The 14835-nt window shown below is 34.4% G+C and overlaps 1 protein-coding gene across 1 annotated transcript in view; it reads right to left on the minus strand.

The window, feature by feature from the left end:
* cntln (centlein, centrosomal protein) overlaps positions 1-14835 on the minus strand; it is a 158815-nt gene that overhangs the window by 123799 nt on the left and 20181 nt on the right. Inside the window, exons 6-8 of the mRNA XM_059031625.1 lie at positions 6564-6698; positions 5144-5323; positions 1599-1736 (exon numbers count right to left, since the gene is read on the minus strand). Of these exons, the coding sequence (XP_058887608.1) occupies positions 1599-1736; positions 5144-5323; positions 6564-6698 (453 nt within the window). The remainder of the gene's footprint in view (positions 1-1598; positions 1737-5143; positions 5324-6563; positions 6699-14835) is intronic.

Genomic DNA, 14835 nt, shown 5'->3' on the forward strand with positions numbered 1-14835 from the left:
TACAGCCGTGAATGAAAGAAAGCATCTGTAGTGCAGTGATTCAGAGTACTGAAAAATAATGACCTCCTTAGGACATGCAGCGAAACACATGTGGGATACAGATTATTTAATTTTTTAATTACACTAGTACGATTAACAGTTACATGCAAGTACATAAAACTAGGAATAACTACAACTAAACATAACTATTCGGTTAGTACCGACGTCCGATCAAGCAAAAGCAGGTACAGGAACAATATGACAGTGATTTTCATTCAGGAACTGACAAGCTACGTTGCTATGGAGTAACTAAATATTGTTGTTTTACAATTGCAAAAAGAACATTTACATGTTTAAAGGGAGTGGAGGGCAAATCCTGTATTAACAATAACTGCAGGGAACTTAAAGCACTGGAGCATTGATTTGAGATACTTAATTGGTTCTGTTGAGTCTACACATCTCCTAATCTAGTTCAGGGCTAGGTTGAGACCACCAGACTCATTTAATTAATTAACTGAAGCAGATCTGAACTCAGGTCTGCAGAGATGAAAAGCATGAGAATCTAGTGGATATTAGCCTGCTGCTCTATCCCCATGCAAAATGTATCAGCATTACGTCAATTAAAATGAAGCAGTCATTCAAAGTGTAGATGTCTGGTATGAGTGACATCCTAGTTCCCTGTTAACTTTACTTTTTTGTTATTAAGCAGTAGGAACTGCTTTGTCAAAGCCAAGGCTCTGCATCTCTGAACATTTTAGTTGAGTAAAGCTGGATGTTCTTTACCAAATCCTGTAGCAGATCAAGTATGCAGAGCTAATCCAATGACTTTAATAGAGGAAAGATTTACATGTCACCAGAGAAGATCAAACTGGAACATGTTAAACCTTTAGCCTAGGTCTTTGCAGACCTATGCTGTTCTGTCAGACTTAACTGAAATGAAAGCGTTATGGACTTATGGCATCCATTAAGATTAAAAATCAATTTGTTCCTTACACATTATTTTTGTTTAATATACAACCTAGCAGCACGTAATTTAAACAAAGCTAGATATTCAAAGCCCAACAATATCTTGAACATTATAAGTCACACTTTCTACAGTGCAGTAACTCCAAGTATGATCCACTATACATGGTTTTCATTAGATGCCATGTGTTTTTTGTTTTTGTTTTTTTTAAATCAATTTTTACCACACCCATCTTACTTGTTAAACTTTAAATAGTTAGAGAGCACTATATAATTTCTTTGTTTTTCAAAGAATAAACCATCCAGGTTATCCAAAGACTGTAGATTTAGTAGATTCTGCTTTACCAAAAATGTTCTTGTGTTGGGTTAGTGTGTTATGCATAAAGTACTTTTTAAAACATCTTATACTATCAGGAGAAAAAAAGCCAGTCATACTTGCATTCAGTTATATTAAAGTCAGTAAAAAAAACCAATTGTCCTTGACTATCATATCGTGGAAATGTCCTATTGTCTAACCCCTAGCTGGGTGTATGACTTCAATAACATAGAGCTTTAGTCATTATTTAATAAGCTGGATGTACCATAAAGAATGTGGTGGTTTATCAAATGATATCCACTATAGTTCCTATTATTCTAGAAGCATCATAAAAATATACCTGCCTGCATTTAGTTACATCAGTATCTTTGCGTGCCAGCTCAGTGTGCTTGGTTGCAAGTTGAGAAGACAGTTCATTACATTTGTTATGGAGGTCTTCTACTTGTTGTCTGGCTTCCTTAATGTCCTCTTCCAACACCTGTGTTAAAAAAAGAATCACATTGCTTTATTTATTTATTTATTTTTATTTTCAGCTTCCCCAACTCATCTTTTTATTATATAAAAGGAAATAAATGAGCAGAAATGCAAGTTCAACAACAAACCTGGAGAAAAAGAAATAAAACAAACATGCCTGTTTTACTCAAATTTAGTACAACACACTGTAATAAAAACATTACAATGCTACATACACATTGCAGCGTTCTGAATGCTATACTGTGCTACTTTTTATGTCAGAACATTTCAGTACTGTACAGAAACTTATTTTTGAATTGTAAGCTGTCTTTTTCAAAAGTGACAGCGGGATAAATGTGAGTGATATTATCAAAGTGGTATTAATAAGAAGAGGGTGACATTATGGGAGTGATTATTTTCATCTTCATCCATTGTATCAAAAAAATATCTACAACCTCCATGATTTTTTAGAATCCACCTTGAAAAAAAAAATACAATGAATTTATGAAAAATGATTGTAATTGTAAACGAGCTGATAAATATAATTATTTGAGTTTCTCAGTCAGGACTTGCAGCTGTATTGAAGTTTGATTATATCAGTCTGCATTCCTCAAGTGAGTGGTCTTCTGACATTTCTATTGTTTCAATGAGCCTCTGATAGCCCATCAATCAGCCTTGACAGCTCACGTCTGCACTGGTTACTATAATACTATAATAGTGCACTGCATATTTTGAAAAGCACCGTACCTGTGTGGTATGTGCCAACACTTAGACTATGTAAACAATTGTAAATGAAGCCCATTCTGTTCAAATGTTTATTTATTCATGTCATTTCGATTATAGTATGTCTCTATATAAACGCATAACTTTGGTTGCGCTTTGTTAAAATTGATACTTATTTACATTGTTTCAGTTGTACAGTTTTGTATGTATATGATATACCTGTATATACACACATTTATTTTCAAATATTTATTTATTTCATTTTTACCGTTTTTTGAGGATGTGCATTATGTAATATCTGTGTATATAAATACATTTCTGTTCAAATATCCATTTGTTTACAATGTTTCGGTTTGTGTAGATGGTTTATATGACGTTCCTGAATAAAACTACGGCTGATATTCAATTGTTTGTCCTTTCATTATAATATTTATGTTGTTTTTAATACGTCGGTCAAATTGACCGGTCATGGTTGTTCTCGGTATGCCTATAAATATGGTCGTTCTAGTGTTAAATCATTTGTCTTTTGTTTTAAATATTGTGCCCACAGCCACACAGAAGTATGTGTACTTGACCCTTATACACATAGAAGAAGATTACACTAATTTAAATAATGACCACTCTACACCAGTTCTTTCAGATATTACCAGTGTTTTTCAAAAAAGATATAGGAGTCGAGCGTTTTCGTGTGCAAAATAGCATATTTTCAGATTACTAAAAAACAACAAGCTTCCTTTCTGTGTGATATCTTCTCCCAATCACCCGATACAGTAAATGCTACATTTATTATCGCCTCAAATAAACACATACATACTAATTTCAGTTCTTGCACAAATGGTCAAACTAAAAACAATGCATTCCCAATAACTCATGATTTCCTCAAGTACCAATACATTGCTTTGAATTCCTGAGGGTGATCTCCAAAATTATAAAAGTTGCCCTAATTATAAAATAAAACAATTAAAGCACAACATGGCCCAGAGTCTGGCTTCAAACACTGCACTTGGCAACAATAAAATAAATATCCTCCAAAGGACAACTTTTATTAATAACATCTTGAATTAGAAATTAAATCATTATACTCATGCAGTACTATCTTGTAAAGCGCTTTGTGATAGTGGTCCACTATGAAAGGTGCTAGATACCCATACTGAGTGATAAATATAAAGCCTATTTTCAGGAATTCAAATAGGTGGTCTGTAGGTCCGCATGAGAACCAAAATTTAAAAAATGCAGGCCACGATACATATTAAAAAAAAATATGCAGAAAATAACATTTTTATTTTTATATAAAAAAAAAAAAAGGGACTGGTGATTTTCTATCAGAAAATGATCTTACACTGCCCTAAAGCAAGCAGGAATGATATGACAAAACAACCATTATTTAGAACAGAGCATATTGAAATTAAAATTACCAATCAGGGAAAAAGTAACTTGTCATTTGTTGATCATTATTTTCAATCATATGCTCACTCATACAACACTCCTTAGTGAACTGCTATTAGGCGACTGTATAACTAATTATTACAAAGTGAGAAACTATGTATGCCTTATACTGCAGGGGTTTAATGGTTGTTCTATCTCATTATTATTATTATTATTATTATTATTATTATTATTATTATTATTATTATTATTATTATTATATTGATCCCATATGAAAACTGCCCATTTTTTTTTTATTTAAACCCATGTATATTGTGCATGATGGCACAAACCTTCAAAACAAACTATGAATAACAGATTAAGTTATTTTCCACAATTAGTCCCCATTCTGCTTGAAAGCATTTAAAAAAGGTAATATACCTCAAAAGGGCCTGTTTCTTTCACTAAATATGTATTGAAGTACTAAATATATTGTAAATAACTGTATGGAGTTTAGGTCAGGGGAGCTATACAGAAAGCCACAAGCTGGAGTTGCGTAAAGATAAGTTATAAGGTAATTCCTCAGTTAAATAAAACAGTTAGTTAATTACATTGCCATTTAGTAAAAATAGATGTGGAGTTTTCAGTATATTTTATTAATTAATCTTCTGTTCACCTATAACAAAGCAGAATATCTGATACCTCAGCATCTCAGCATGTGTTGCCTATTGGTTAAATAGCCTACATCATGATGAATTTGTAAGATTCAGCTACAGCGGACATCAATACACAATTACAAGTGGAATACAGTAGGCGAGTTTTGCATAGAACCCCCACCCCCACCCCGAAATATAACAAAGTGTTGTAATGTAGTTCACATTTTTGTTGTTAAGCTTTTGCAAGTACTGTATATAGTAAACTTTTAATTACTAGTCCGGTATTGATTTACCTAAGCATTACAATTTTGCAAATACTATGGGCAGTTTTTTGTCTTAATAATCATTGGATGTGTGTAGTTAAAACTGACAGTTAACCTACTAAGGCTATTCAAAAGGAAAACCTACCTAGGCTACTTAGTTTGATTATGATCATTATAAACCCAAATCATTGTTTTTACAGATTTAATGTCTTTTTTTTTTTGGACCGAACACTATATCAATTTTAATTTCAATGCATCTCAGGATTAATTATTTCTCCTTTATTTTATTTTCATTTTTTGCCTTTTTAGGCGCCGTCCCACAACATACAGGAAAGAGAAGGAAAAGTACTGGAAACCCTTCAGCTCTCCTGCCCAGGAAGTCCCTTCGTTTTACACTTTCTTCTTTCGCTTTGCCTGTACTTTACCTTTACTTTAGACTCAATGCCAGATTTCTCTTCTTTCCAGTGGGCCGCCTGCTTCTGCAGTTTCTCCAGGTCACTTAGCAGGTCAGAGCAGCGTGTGTTTAATCCTTTCTTTTCCTCCTCCAGATTCCTCACAACAAGCCGGCGTTCGTCTTCTTTCTTCTTGGTTCGCTCTTTAACATCCTGTGGGAGAGTCACAACGGCCAAATAAACAAGAAACAGAGCAAGACAGAGAGAGAGAGAGAGAGAGAGAGAGAGAGAGAGAGCAGGTTCAGAATGAATATGTATACATAGCGCTGTGCAGGCTTACCTTCACAGCAGCTCTTTACAAATCTGACAGGCAAGGTCACCTGTGTATAGTAGTCTCCATGTATAGGAACACCTCCTAAGAGAACACTTTGCCTAAGAGAACACCCTTGTGGTGAAACAGATTTTTCCCACTGTAAATGCTACACCTAAAGGAACAGGAACATTCTTTAAAAGAACCTTTTTGGCACCGCTAGCGATTTGTTCACAACTGATACAGTGCTGTTTTGTAACCTGATAACTCATCATCAAACTTAAATTCAAATGGTTTACTGGTATTCAATCTTTTCAAATGTGACTTGTCATCGCAAGATAATAATTTTGTGCATGTTTTGAATATTGCTCCTGTACAGGTATTCATAATGAATCTAGAGCTGCTGCTGCATTTTTTAACGTGTGTAGGGGTGCTGTGTTAATTTAGTTTGACAGTTAGTTCATTAACGTTAGTTTGTCTGTTACTTTATTAATATAGTATATTAACATACACTTGCCTATTGCTTTTGTTACTTATTCTGTTAATTTCACATGTTGATGCACATGCGTCATGACAAGTAAAAAATATTTAATTATTTATTGATTCATATTGCGTCTGGTGGTCAACTCAGTCTTAAAGAACACTTCGGCTAAGAGAACATTTCAAGACTACTGTACTTCCATTGGTCTCTCATGCAGGTAGAAGGGCCATATTTTAACTTTAATGACAGCTCTAATGAGAACACACTTGCTACAGGCCCATTAATTGATCAAGCATACTTTGATGCTGTGCCCAGCTATTTTTGAGACCCACAAACACACATCCTCCCAGACCTTGTGTTTATCAATTAATAATGCTAGTCCCATCAGAATCTAATTAGGAAAAGCCACATCATCAGACACATACTTTCTTTGCTCTATTTCTATCATTAACTATTTATTTCAAAGTTATCAGGCTTAGATTCCTGGCTTTTAAGCTGCTTTCACAGTCTGAAGCACAGCAATGAAACCGCAAGGTTTTTTTAAAGTGATTTTGAGGCCTTAGGCAATTTCCCCTAGGAGAATTGTCATTTTCGGTGTCACAATGGCTGAATGAAGATTCAAGGACTGCTTCAAAGCCATAGCAGTGGAAATATCTACAAACCTTAAGTTCTCGACTTTTATCCGACAATTTCTGCTGCAAAGCAGTCAGCTCCTTCTTCATTAAGCTGTTTTCTTCATCTACTGCTATCTTTCGCTGAACAATGTTGTTTATTTCCTGCTGCTGGCCTGTTACTTGCTGTTTGACAGAAAAAATAAATAAAAAAATAACAAATCATAAGAGAAATGTAATCTGAAGTCAGACACACTAAATGGAGCTTATAATATTTCTCAACATGATTAAATATTAAATAATGGGTCCCTTTTAAGTGAAATTGCCCTTCGTAATATCTGGGGGTTCTAATGTAACAAAGATGACATTTTATGATGCTGACTTCCAAAGACAATTTTTTTTAACAGTGGTTTAACTTGTATATCAAACTAGGGTAATGCAGTCTTGCTGACCTGACATTTAGGTTGCATCACTTTAAAGCTTTGTTTCATGTCATGACAAAATAAGTTTATCTAGCATTCATGTGCTGGGAGTCATTATATATCAAATTCCCTTGAACCCATCGTGCATATTTGCTTATATACCATGGGGGGGGCTAAAATTAAATACTATAAATATAAAAGCACAAAATTGCTGCTAAATATGTAATACAATCAAACTATACCCGATAGGAAGCTAGCATCCAGCTCCACTGGTTACAGAGCAATAGCTCTTAGTTATACAGGTAAATATAGCCTTGACTCCCATATGTGTGGAGAATAGTTCAGACACTGAACCCGAATACCTTTCTCTGTCTTTTAGTACCAATGCTGGTGGTGATTCTGTGAGGTTCACATTTGCCCAGCAAATTAAACAAAACTAATTCCTCAGCAGGAAAGCATATCCAGGCATACATGTCAACATGTTCAATCTTGAAAAATGTTTAAGTGATACAAAATTATTATTTATTGATTTTCAATACAAAGAAAAATACAGGTAGCTAGATAATACTTAACTACTGAAGATGCATCGGACACACTAAAACGTAACAAAGCATATACAGTGTTGTTAATAAACATTACCATTGCTAAATGTGTTCTAAATAAAAAAATAAAAAAGACAACTGTAATAGTAATGAAAATAAGTAAATCATACACATTCAGTATATGTGTATTACAATTTGATATGATATTTATCACAGCTTCTTGGCATCTAATCCTAGAGCACAGTACGTACACACTTTTTAGATACCGGTTGCCACCTCCTCAACAGATTAGTTTCAACTGCTCAGTACTTGAAGTCTACTTTACACTAACTTCTTCAACTCGACGCACCAGTGATCAAAAGTGGATAAGGTTTAGGCTATGGACCAAGATGTTTCTACCTCAGTGTTTACACATTTAATAAAAATGACATTTACTACATGACAGAGGGGGAAAAACGGAAATAGATGGTGTCAATACTCCTAGACACTACTGTAAAATACCTCATACATCTGATTATTCCTTACCCATCTACAGTTTGCTTAATGACATTAAAATGGGGTCTTTTCCAGATCCAGGAATTATTTCCTAAATCCCACATGATATAAACCTTTCCATCTGGGTAAGCTAACCTGTACAGGAATTACATCATCCATAATATACGGGACATATATCAAATAATTACATTTATAACAATGTAAAATGTGTTGTTTTTTCAAATTGCATATTGGATATTGCTTTATTTGGCAGCCAAACACAGCGGTTACTGGTTACACCTTATATGAAATATACATTGAAGTAATGTCTTAATGGTCTTGGCACCGATAAACTGCTGTCTGAAATTTATATTTTAAAAATAACAGTGTTCTGGGATGTAATTAATTGCCATGTTGGGGAAAACACTTGCAATCTTCCAGATTAGTCTTCTCTCCATTCAAAATGTAAAAAGGGGCTTTAATAGAGATGTATACTCCAAGTGAAAATAAATTCAAATCCTGATAGAGGTAGGCAATCTTTTTTTTTTTTTTTTTTTTTTAAACCCCAGAAGAGTTAAACTGGTTTAAAAAAAAAAAAAAAAAAGGTTTAAAGAAGTTAAGAGGTCTAGGACAGAAAGATTAGCATTACAAATTCCCTCTACAGTTCAAAAATGAAAGCTAATTATGTTATGAAAAATGAAAAAAAAAAAAGATTCTTGTCAAAAGTTAGTAGAAAAGGCAACAGAGGTATAACATTCTAAAAATGCTGTGGACCATCACATATCTGAAAATAATAAGACAACAGTTGTATCTCTGTTTGTATTTCAACAGTACAGATATTGATGACATATGTTAGTTGTTTCTAGAAAACATATTAATAAAATCATGATATACAAGTAGTTTATTCACATGTAAGATTCAGTTATTTTCATTAGAACTGTATATAATAAATTTGGATTTGGCAAAATGTAATAATTTCATACTAACCAGAACTGAGAAAAGAACATGCACTAATTACATAGCGCTCTTTTGTTTTTATTTAAGTCTGGTCTTGAATTCCATGTAAACGTTTATTGTGTATACCACAGTATTTTACAGGTTCAGCACACACTTTCTTAATTCAAAATTATTTCATTATACATGCTGTAAAATGAAATTTAAAAGTCTGTTCAGTCAATCAGAGGAGAGCTGTATGCAATCAAAATAGTGTATGGTCACATCCGTCAAGTGAGCCCACCTATAGTCAATCATATTAGTGCAAAACACAAAAAAACAAATGCATTCCATTGCAATCAATTTGAACTCTTTAAAAAAATAAACTCTGACCATGTCAAGGTTCAATGGACAAGCTGTTAAAACAGGTACACTTTAAATACAACAGTAATCAATGCTCTGGCATGTCCATGTATGAGTAATTACACTGTAATAAATGTTCCTTAAAATGTTAACAGTCTGTGTTGGTTCATGTTTGCACTGGCAACAGCATTTCCATTCCATTTCTAGGTAACGAATCGCTATTCAAAGGACATACACACTATTTAAGCTTTCTTGACATCGAAGATCAATTCCCCCCACTCTTTAAAAGAGACCAGGTACTAGTCAAGTCACCTTAAATATCCCTACCTAGGGTATTTGCTTCATCATAATCAGGGTTCTCGCCAGCGCTGTTGAGCGTAACGGGCCGTTACGTTGCTACCTGGAAAAATGACGCTGTATTCAGACTGTTACGCTGTGTTTTCAGTTTGCATAACGGACAAAAAATAATAATAATCCTGTGAAACATTGATTATTCCTGTATGTGAGAAATTGGTTTGCTTAAAATACTTGTTTCAGCTCTCAATACTCTTCAATGGGTTGGTTGTGACAGCATGTTCTTTAGTTTGGTGTGTGTAATGTTTGCGACACGGAGACGAGGTTGAACTTCACTGAAATTTATTAGCACATTCCCCCTGTTGACGGATGAGACTAGATCCTGGGTGCGCCCCTGATACACAGTTCTGTAACAACCAACACCGTTGCAGATCTTTATTATTATATCATAACTGCGTTCCCTCTAAGACTTTCATTTAGTTACCCACTGTGGCTAAAGTATTTTTTAGCCACACTGGAAAAACTTTAGCCACATAACAATACTATAAACAAGTTATAACACACTGTTTCAGCAAGGCAAAAAAGACATGTATTTTATTTGAAAACACGTAGATATTTAAATGTCAGACCCTACCATTTACAATACACATACATATTATATTTAAATTGCTCTATAACTCTGATTCCCATTTATTAAATGCCAAACTTAGTCCCACGTGAAAATAGGTTTGCAGAGATATTCATATACTGCATGGACCTGGGGTCACAAATGGAGATTAGATAAAGGGGTATTCAGAACAGAAAACAGGAGGCACTTTTTTACACAGAGAATTGTGAGAGTCTGGAACCAACTCCCCAGTAATGTTGTTGAAGCGGACACCCTGGGATCCTTCAAGAAGCTGCTTGATGAGATTCTGGGATCAATAAGCTACTAACAACCAAACGAGCAAGATGGGCTGAATGGCCTCCTCTCGTTTGTAAACCTTCTTATGTTCTTAAGTTCTTATGTCCTTGGGCTACATCTGTCGGAACATGATTCTAGTAATTGGTCTGTACAATTTATTATTATTATTTATTTCTTAGCAGACGCCCTTATCAAGGGCGACTTACAACTGTTACAATATATCACATTATTTTTACATACAATTACCCATTTATACAGAACAATCTAGGTAAAGTACCTTGCTCAAAGGTACAGCAGCAGCGTCCCCCACCTGGGATTGAACCCACAACCCTCCGGTCAAGAGTCCAGACTCTACACTGCTGCCCTTGTAAATTTGTTTTACAACATTTTTTTCCTTTTGGATGCCATGTTGTTTTTTTTTTGTTTTATTTTGTTTTTGTTTTTTGTTTGTTTTTTTACAAGCAGCGCCGTTCGCTGACTGTTTCTAATTAGAGCCTCTGTCCTCACACCAAACGTTTCTGGCGTGCATATGTTACGTGATCAAGCTAAAGAGCTTTCATTGGGCAAAATGAAACCAAACTAAACAGTCTGTATTGATTTATCTACCAGCACACGTTGAATATTCTGGCAGTCTACACAAGTACAATTTTCAAAGCCTTCGCCACCATGGCAAGCTTCAGGAAAAATAGTTGAGCCACAAGGGAAAACATTTCGCTTGTGGCAACGTGGCGAGCGGCTAGCGGGAACGTAGCATAACAAGCTGGGTTAAATAAATAAATCCTTCAGACGAAGAACAGTAATGTGTATTCCAAATAGTTTTGAGATACTCAATCTTTTTTTATTTCAGGTCTTTAGAAAACAATCCAAAGTTCCACAATTTTACAATAATCCTTTTGCATGACTTCAGTTTCCCATAGATAGATTTTCATATAGCATGTAGGTTTTAAAATATAGAATGTGGGATCCAGTACATGTCCAGTTTTACTTGCGATAAGTGGAAAAAACATTTATGTTGTATATTCCTTAACTATGGAACAACAGTGACACACAGGTTTTCCACTTATTCTTGCAAGCACACGTGTCATCAAGTGTAAGTTGCGTCTTTTAATGGTGCAACAACCATATATAATCGGAACGTCAACAAAAGCAACACTCCACAAATCTCATGATCACAGTAAAGTTTATTAGAATATTTAAAATGTGAGATGATGCACATTATTACTATAGCTTTTTTTAGTAATCAGCAATAGACTATATTATTTTAACTACAAATAATACAATACAACTCACATGCAGAAACTACTACTACTATGTAGTAGGCTATGATTGAAAAAAAAAAAAAATAATCGTTAAGTAAAAAAATGTTTAGAAAACCTATTTATGCTATTTTTGGAAGAAGAATAAAAACAGCACTAATTATATCCACATAATCGTTGGCCAGTCTTAATGTTTGAAAGGTAAAAACACGTTTCTCAGTCGGAGAGAAACGATAACACTATGGCAAAAATCTAGTTTCCCCTCCGTGAAATGGCATCCATGCGTTGCTAAGGAGTACGTCATCCTATGATGCAGCCTCTGCATCTACCTACTGACGACAGTAGATATAGAATATTATATATGTTGACAACTACTTCCACAAAGTGTAAGCATGTGCATGACTTGGCCTGCCTGGCCTGCAGGGGGTTGCGTGGATCTCCGTTTCTTTCGCCAGGTCTGCTGAAAAATTGCATTATAGTTCTCATTATAGTTGCATTATGGCTCTTTTTTTACTGAAAAAAATGCTTCTTTCATGGTCTAAAAATAAGGGTATTTCAAGATATTGTGTAGACTTCTTGCAAAATTAATACATTAAATCTGCTGGCCAGTGATCTGTTGGCAAAACTGATGTGAAAAGCTTCCAGCAAATGGGAGTGTTCTGTGTTATAGTAAGCAATGGACAGAAAAACTACAATTTTAAGGGCTAGTTCACATACTGTGTGGTTCTTTACCACACCTGGAACACATTTAAGTGTGATTCGGTTCATGTATAGTTATTTGTGAAACATCCAAAACAACCAGATTTCCACTAAAATGAGACCATCTTCAGACATTTAAGATTTTAAGCATATGAACTTGATGTTACATTTTTTAAAGATCACTTGCAAACAGACACATGTAGATGAATGAGAAAAGAAATAAAACTGCCTACCCAGGCTGATCCATTCTAAAAATAATTTAAACAGGATAATTGTTTATTTCTTATAAGAAAATGTTATAACAATAGAACTAGTTTATATTGGCAAGAATTGGAAGAAAGGTAAGCCAATGAACATTTAATAGAAAATCATTCCTGCAGGTGGAATATATTGTAATTACATGGAAATGAGCTGTACCGTGGTGTAATCAGGCAATTACATTAGGTAACAAAATGCTGTTCAAAACTCAGTTTCCATGTAATTACACAGCTGTTACACTGTATAAGAGATTAGACAATTTGCCATTGTAACAATGCAATAACGCAGCTATTCATACCTTGTAATCCAGTATGCTACCCACATTTAATGTGTATAAATATAAATAGCATTTGGGTCACAAATTCCACACTGGGAGGCACATGTATTTTTTTTATAATGGCACTAACCTTCTGTTTTGTATCTGGGAGAAAACACTATCTTAAATAATCTCTGCACTTCAGTTGCCTGTTCCAGCCCTGAAGAGGCGAGGTAAACACTTGTTATATTAAAACTATTGAGTAATTCACTCTTTGTCATCTAAACCGTGATTGTATCTGCTTTTAATAAAGGTATCTCTCAATCTCTTTCATTACATTCATTCTCAATTGCTATATGTAGGCTAATACTCTCTTAGGAAGCTGCTTATGCAATCAGTTGCTGTAACATGGTTTATCTTGCTACAGTTGTAGCTCATCTAAATACAGATTTAACTGATACAATTAGCTCAGAGATAATAACATGAATGACTGGTACACAAACTATTACAAATAATGAGTGTCCTCATCGAGAGACTCTCACATCCCTGCTGTGGAAGTGCATGCACTGCTGGTAAACTCATTGGTACTGCATTAGGATGAAAAATGACTACCAGGAATGAATCATTAAAGTTCAGCTACTAAGTGGCCATAGACACCGTTGATCCCATAAATATAAAATGCTTTATTTATTTTATCTTAATTATGTGATTTAAATTTTCCATTTTGAAACAGAACAGCGATTATGCATAACCAGCAAAGTTCCCCAGTCAAAATAAGTCTTTCATAGAACTCCCATGTACTGTACAAAAAAGATAAAGACAAAAGACTAGGTTCAGAATCATTAGCAACAATATCCCTGAACCCCTATATATATTTTTTTTTAACTAGGAGATCCATTTTTTTTGAGAGCCTCAATTAAATACTGCACATGCATGTTTTCATTTGTATTTGAAGGCTTTCGTAAAGAGAGATTTTTTTGCTTCTTGCTTTTCAATACTCATATTATATTACTATGTATAATCAAATGCACATGCATGCTGTCAGTTGTATTTGAAGGCTTTTGTGAAGAGTATGGTACACATTTTTTTCACCTAGTTTTGGAAAAAAATGATTCTCAATGCATCGATTACGATAATTACAGCCTATCCAATATTCAATTAGTAAACTGGTTGTTGATTGCACCCAGTATTTGCGTTGTCACTCATCACTCTCATCAATTACGTATGTTTTCCAAAAGTGGCTAAGAAAAAAAATCAGGCCAGTCCAGTGACGACTGCTTCTGTTTGTATGTTAGTTTGTAGCTTAAACACAATTACATAATGAGTTTATTTTCATTTTTCAGGGATTTTATTTTTACTAATCTCAACAGAAGATTTTAAAGCATTACTACCGGTGTTCCATAGATCTCAGTGGTCTGCCTGTCTGTAACTCGAGAACAAACGCACACGCAGTAGTCGAAAATATGAAGCAGACAGTTCGCACTTTCTAAAAAAGATCACAAAGAAAATTAGACTTGTTTTTTAAAGCGTGCCAGTGATAATGTTCAAGAACCTTAAAAAGATGCACACTTGGAATTACAGGGGACTGCAACCTGAAGCAAAAAAAAAAAAAAAAAAGGTTAATTGTGTCAAACAAAACAACAAGAAAAGAAACTTTACTGTTTCAGACATACTAAAAATCTCTGTTCCCATGGTTATGATGCAGAAAATATTCAAAATGAACTGTAGTTATTGCATTGCAGCAAAGAAAAAGATTTTATCAGCTATGCGGCCTGCATATTACCTTGCCAAGAACAGGCTGAATTCAATTCATGTATGTAAAGTAAAATCTCACTTAACAGCTACGTCAGAGGTTACAGTGAAATTAAAAAGCCAAATTAAGCCCCAATTTGCTTTCATTTGACTTCAAGCCACCATTATTT

Source organism: Acipenser ruthenus, chromosome 1 (genome assembly GCF_902713425.1).
Source record: "Acipenser ruthenus chromosome 1, fAciRut3.2 maternal haplotype, whole genome shotgun sequence".
Classification (NCBI taxonomy): domain Eukaryota; kingdom Metazoa; phylum Chordata; class Actinopteri; order Acipenseriformes; family Acipenseridae; genus Acipenser; species Acipenser ruthenus.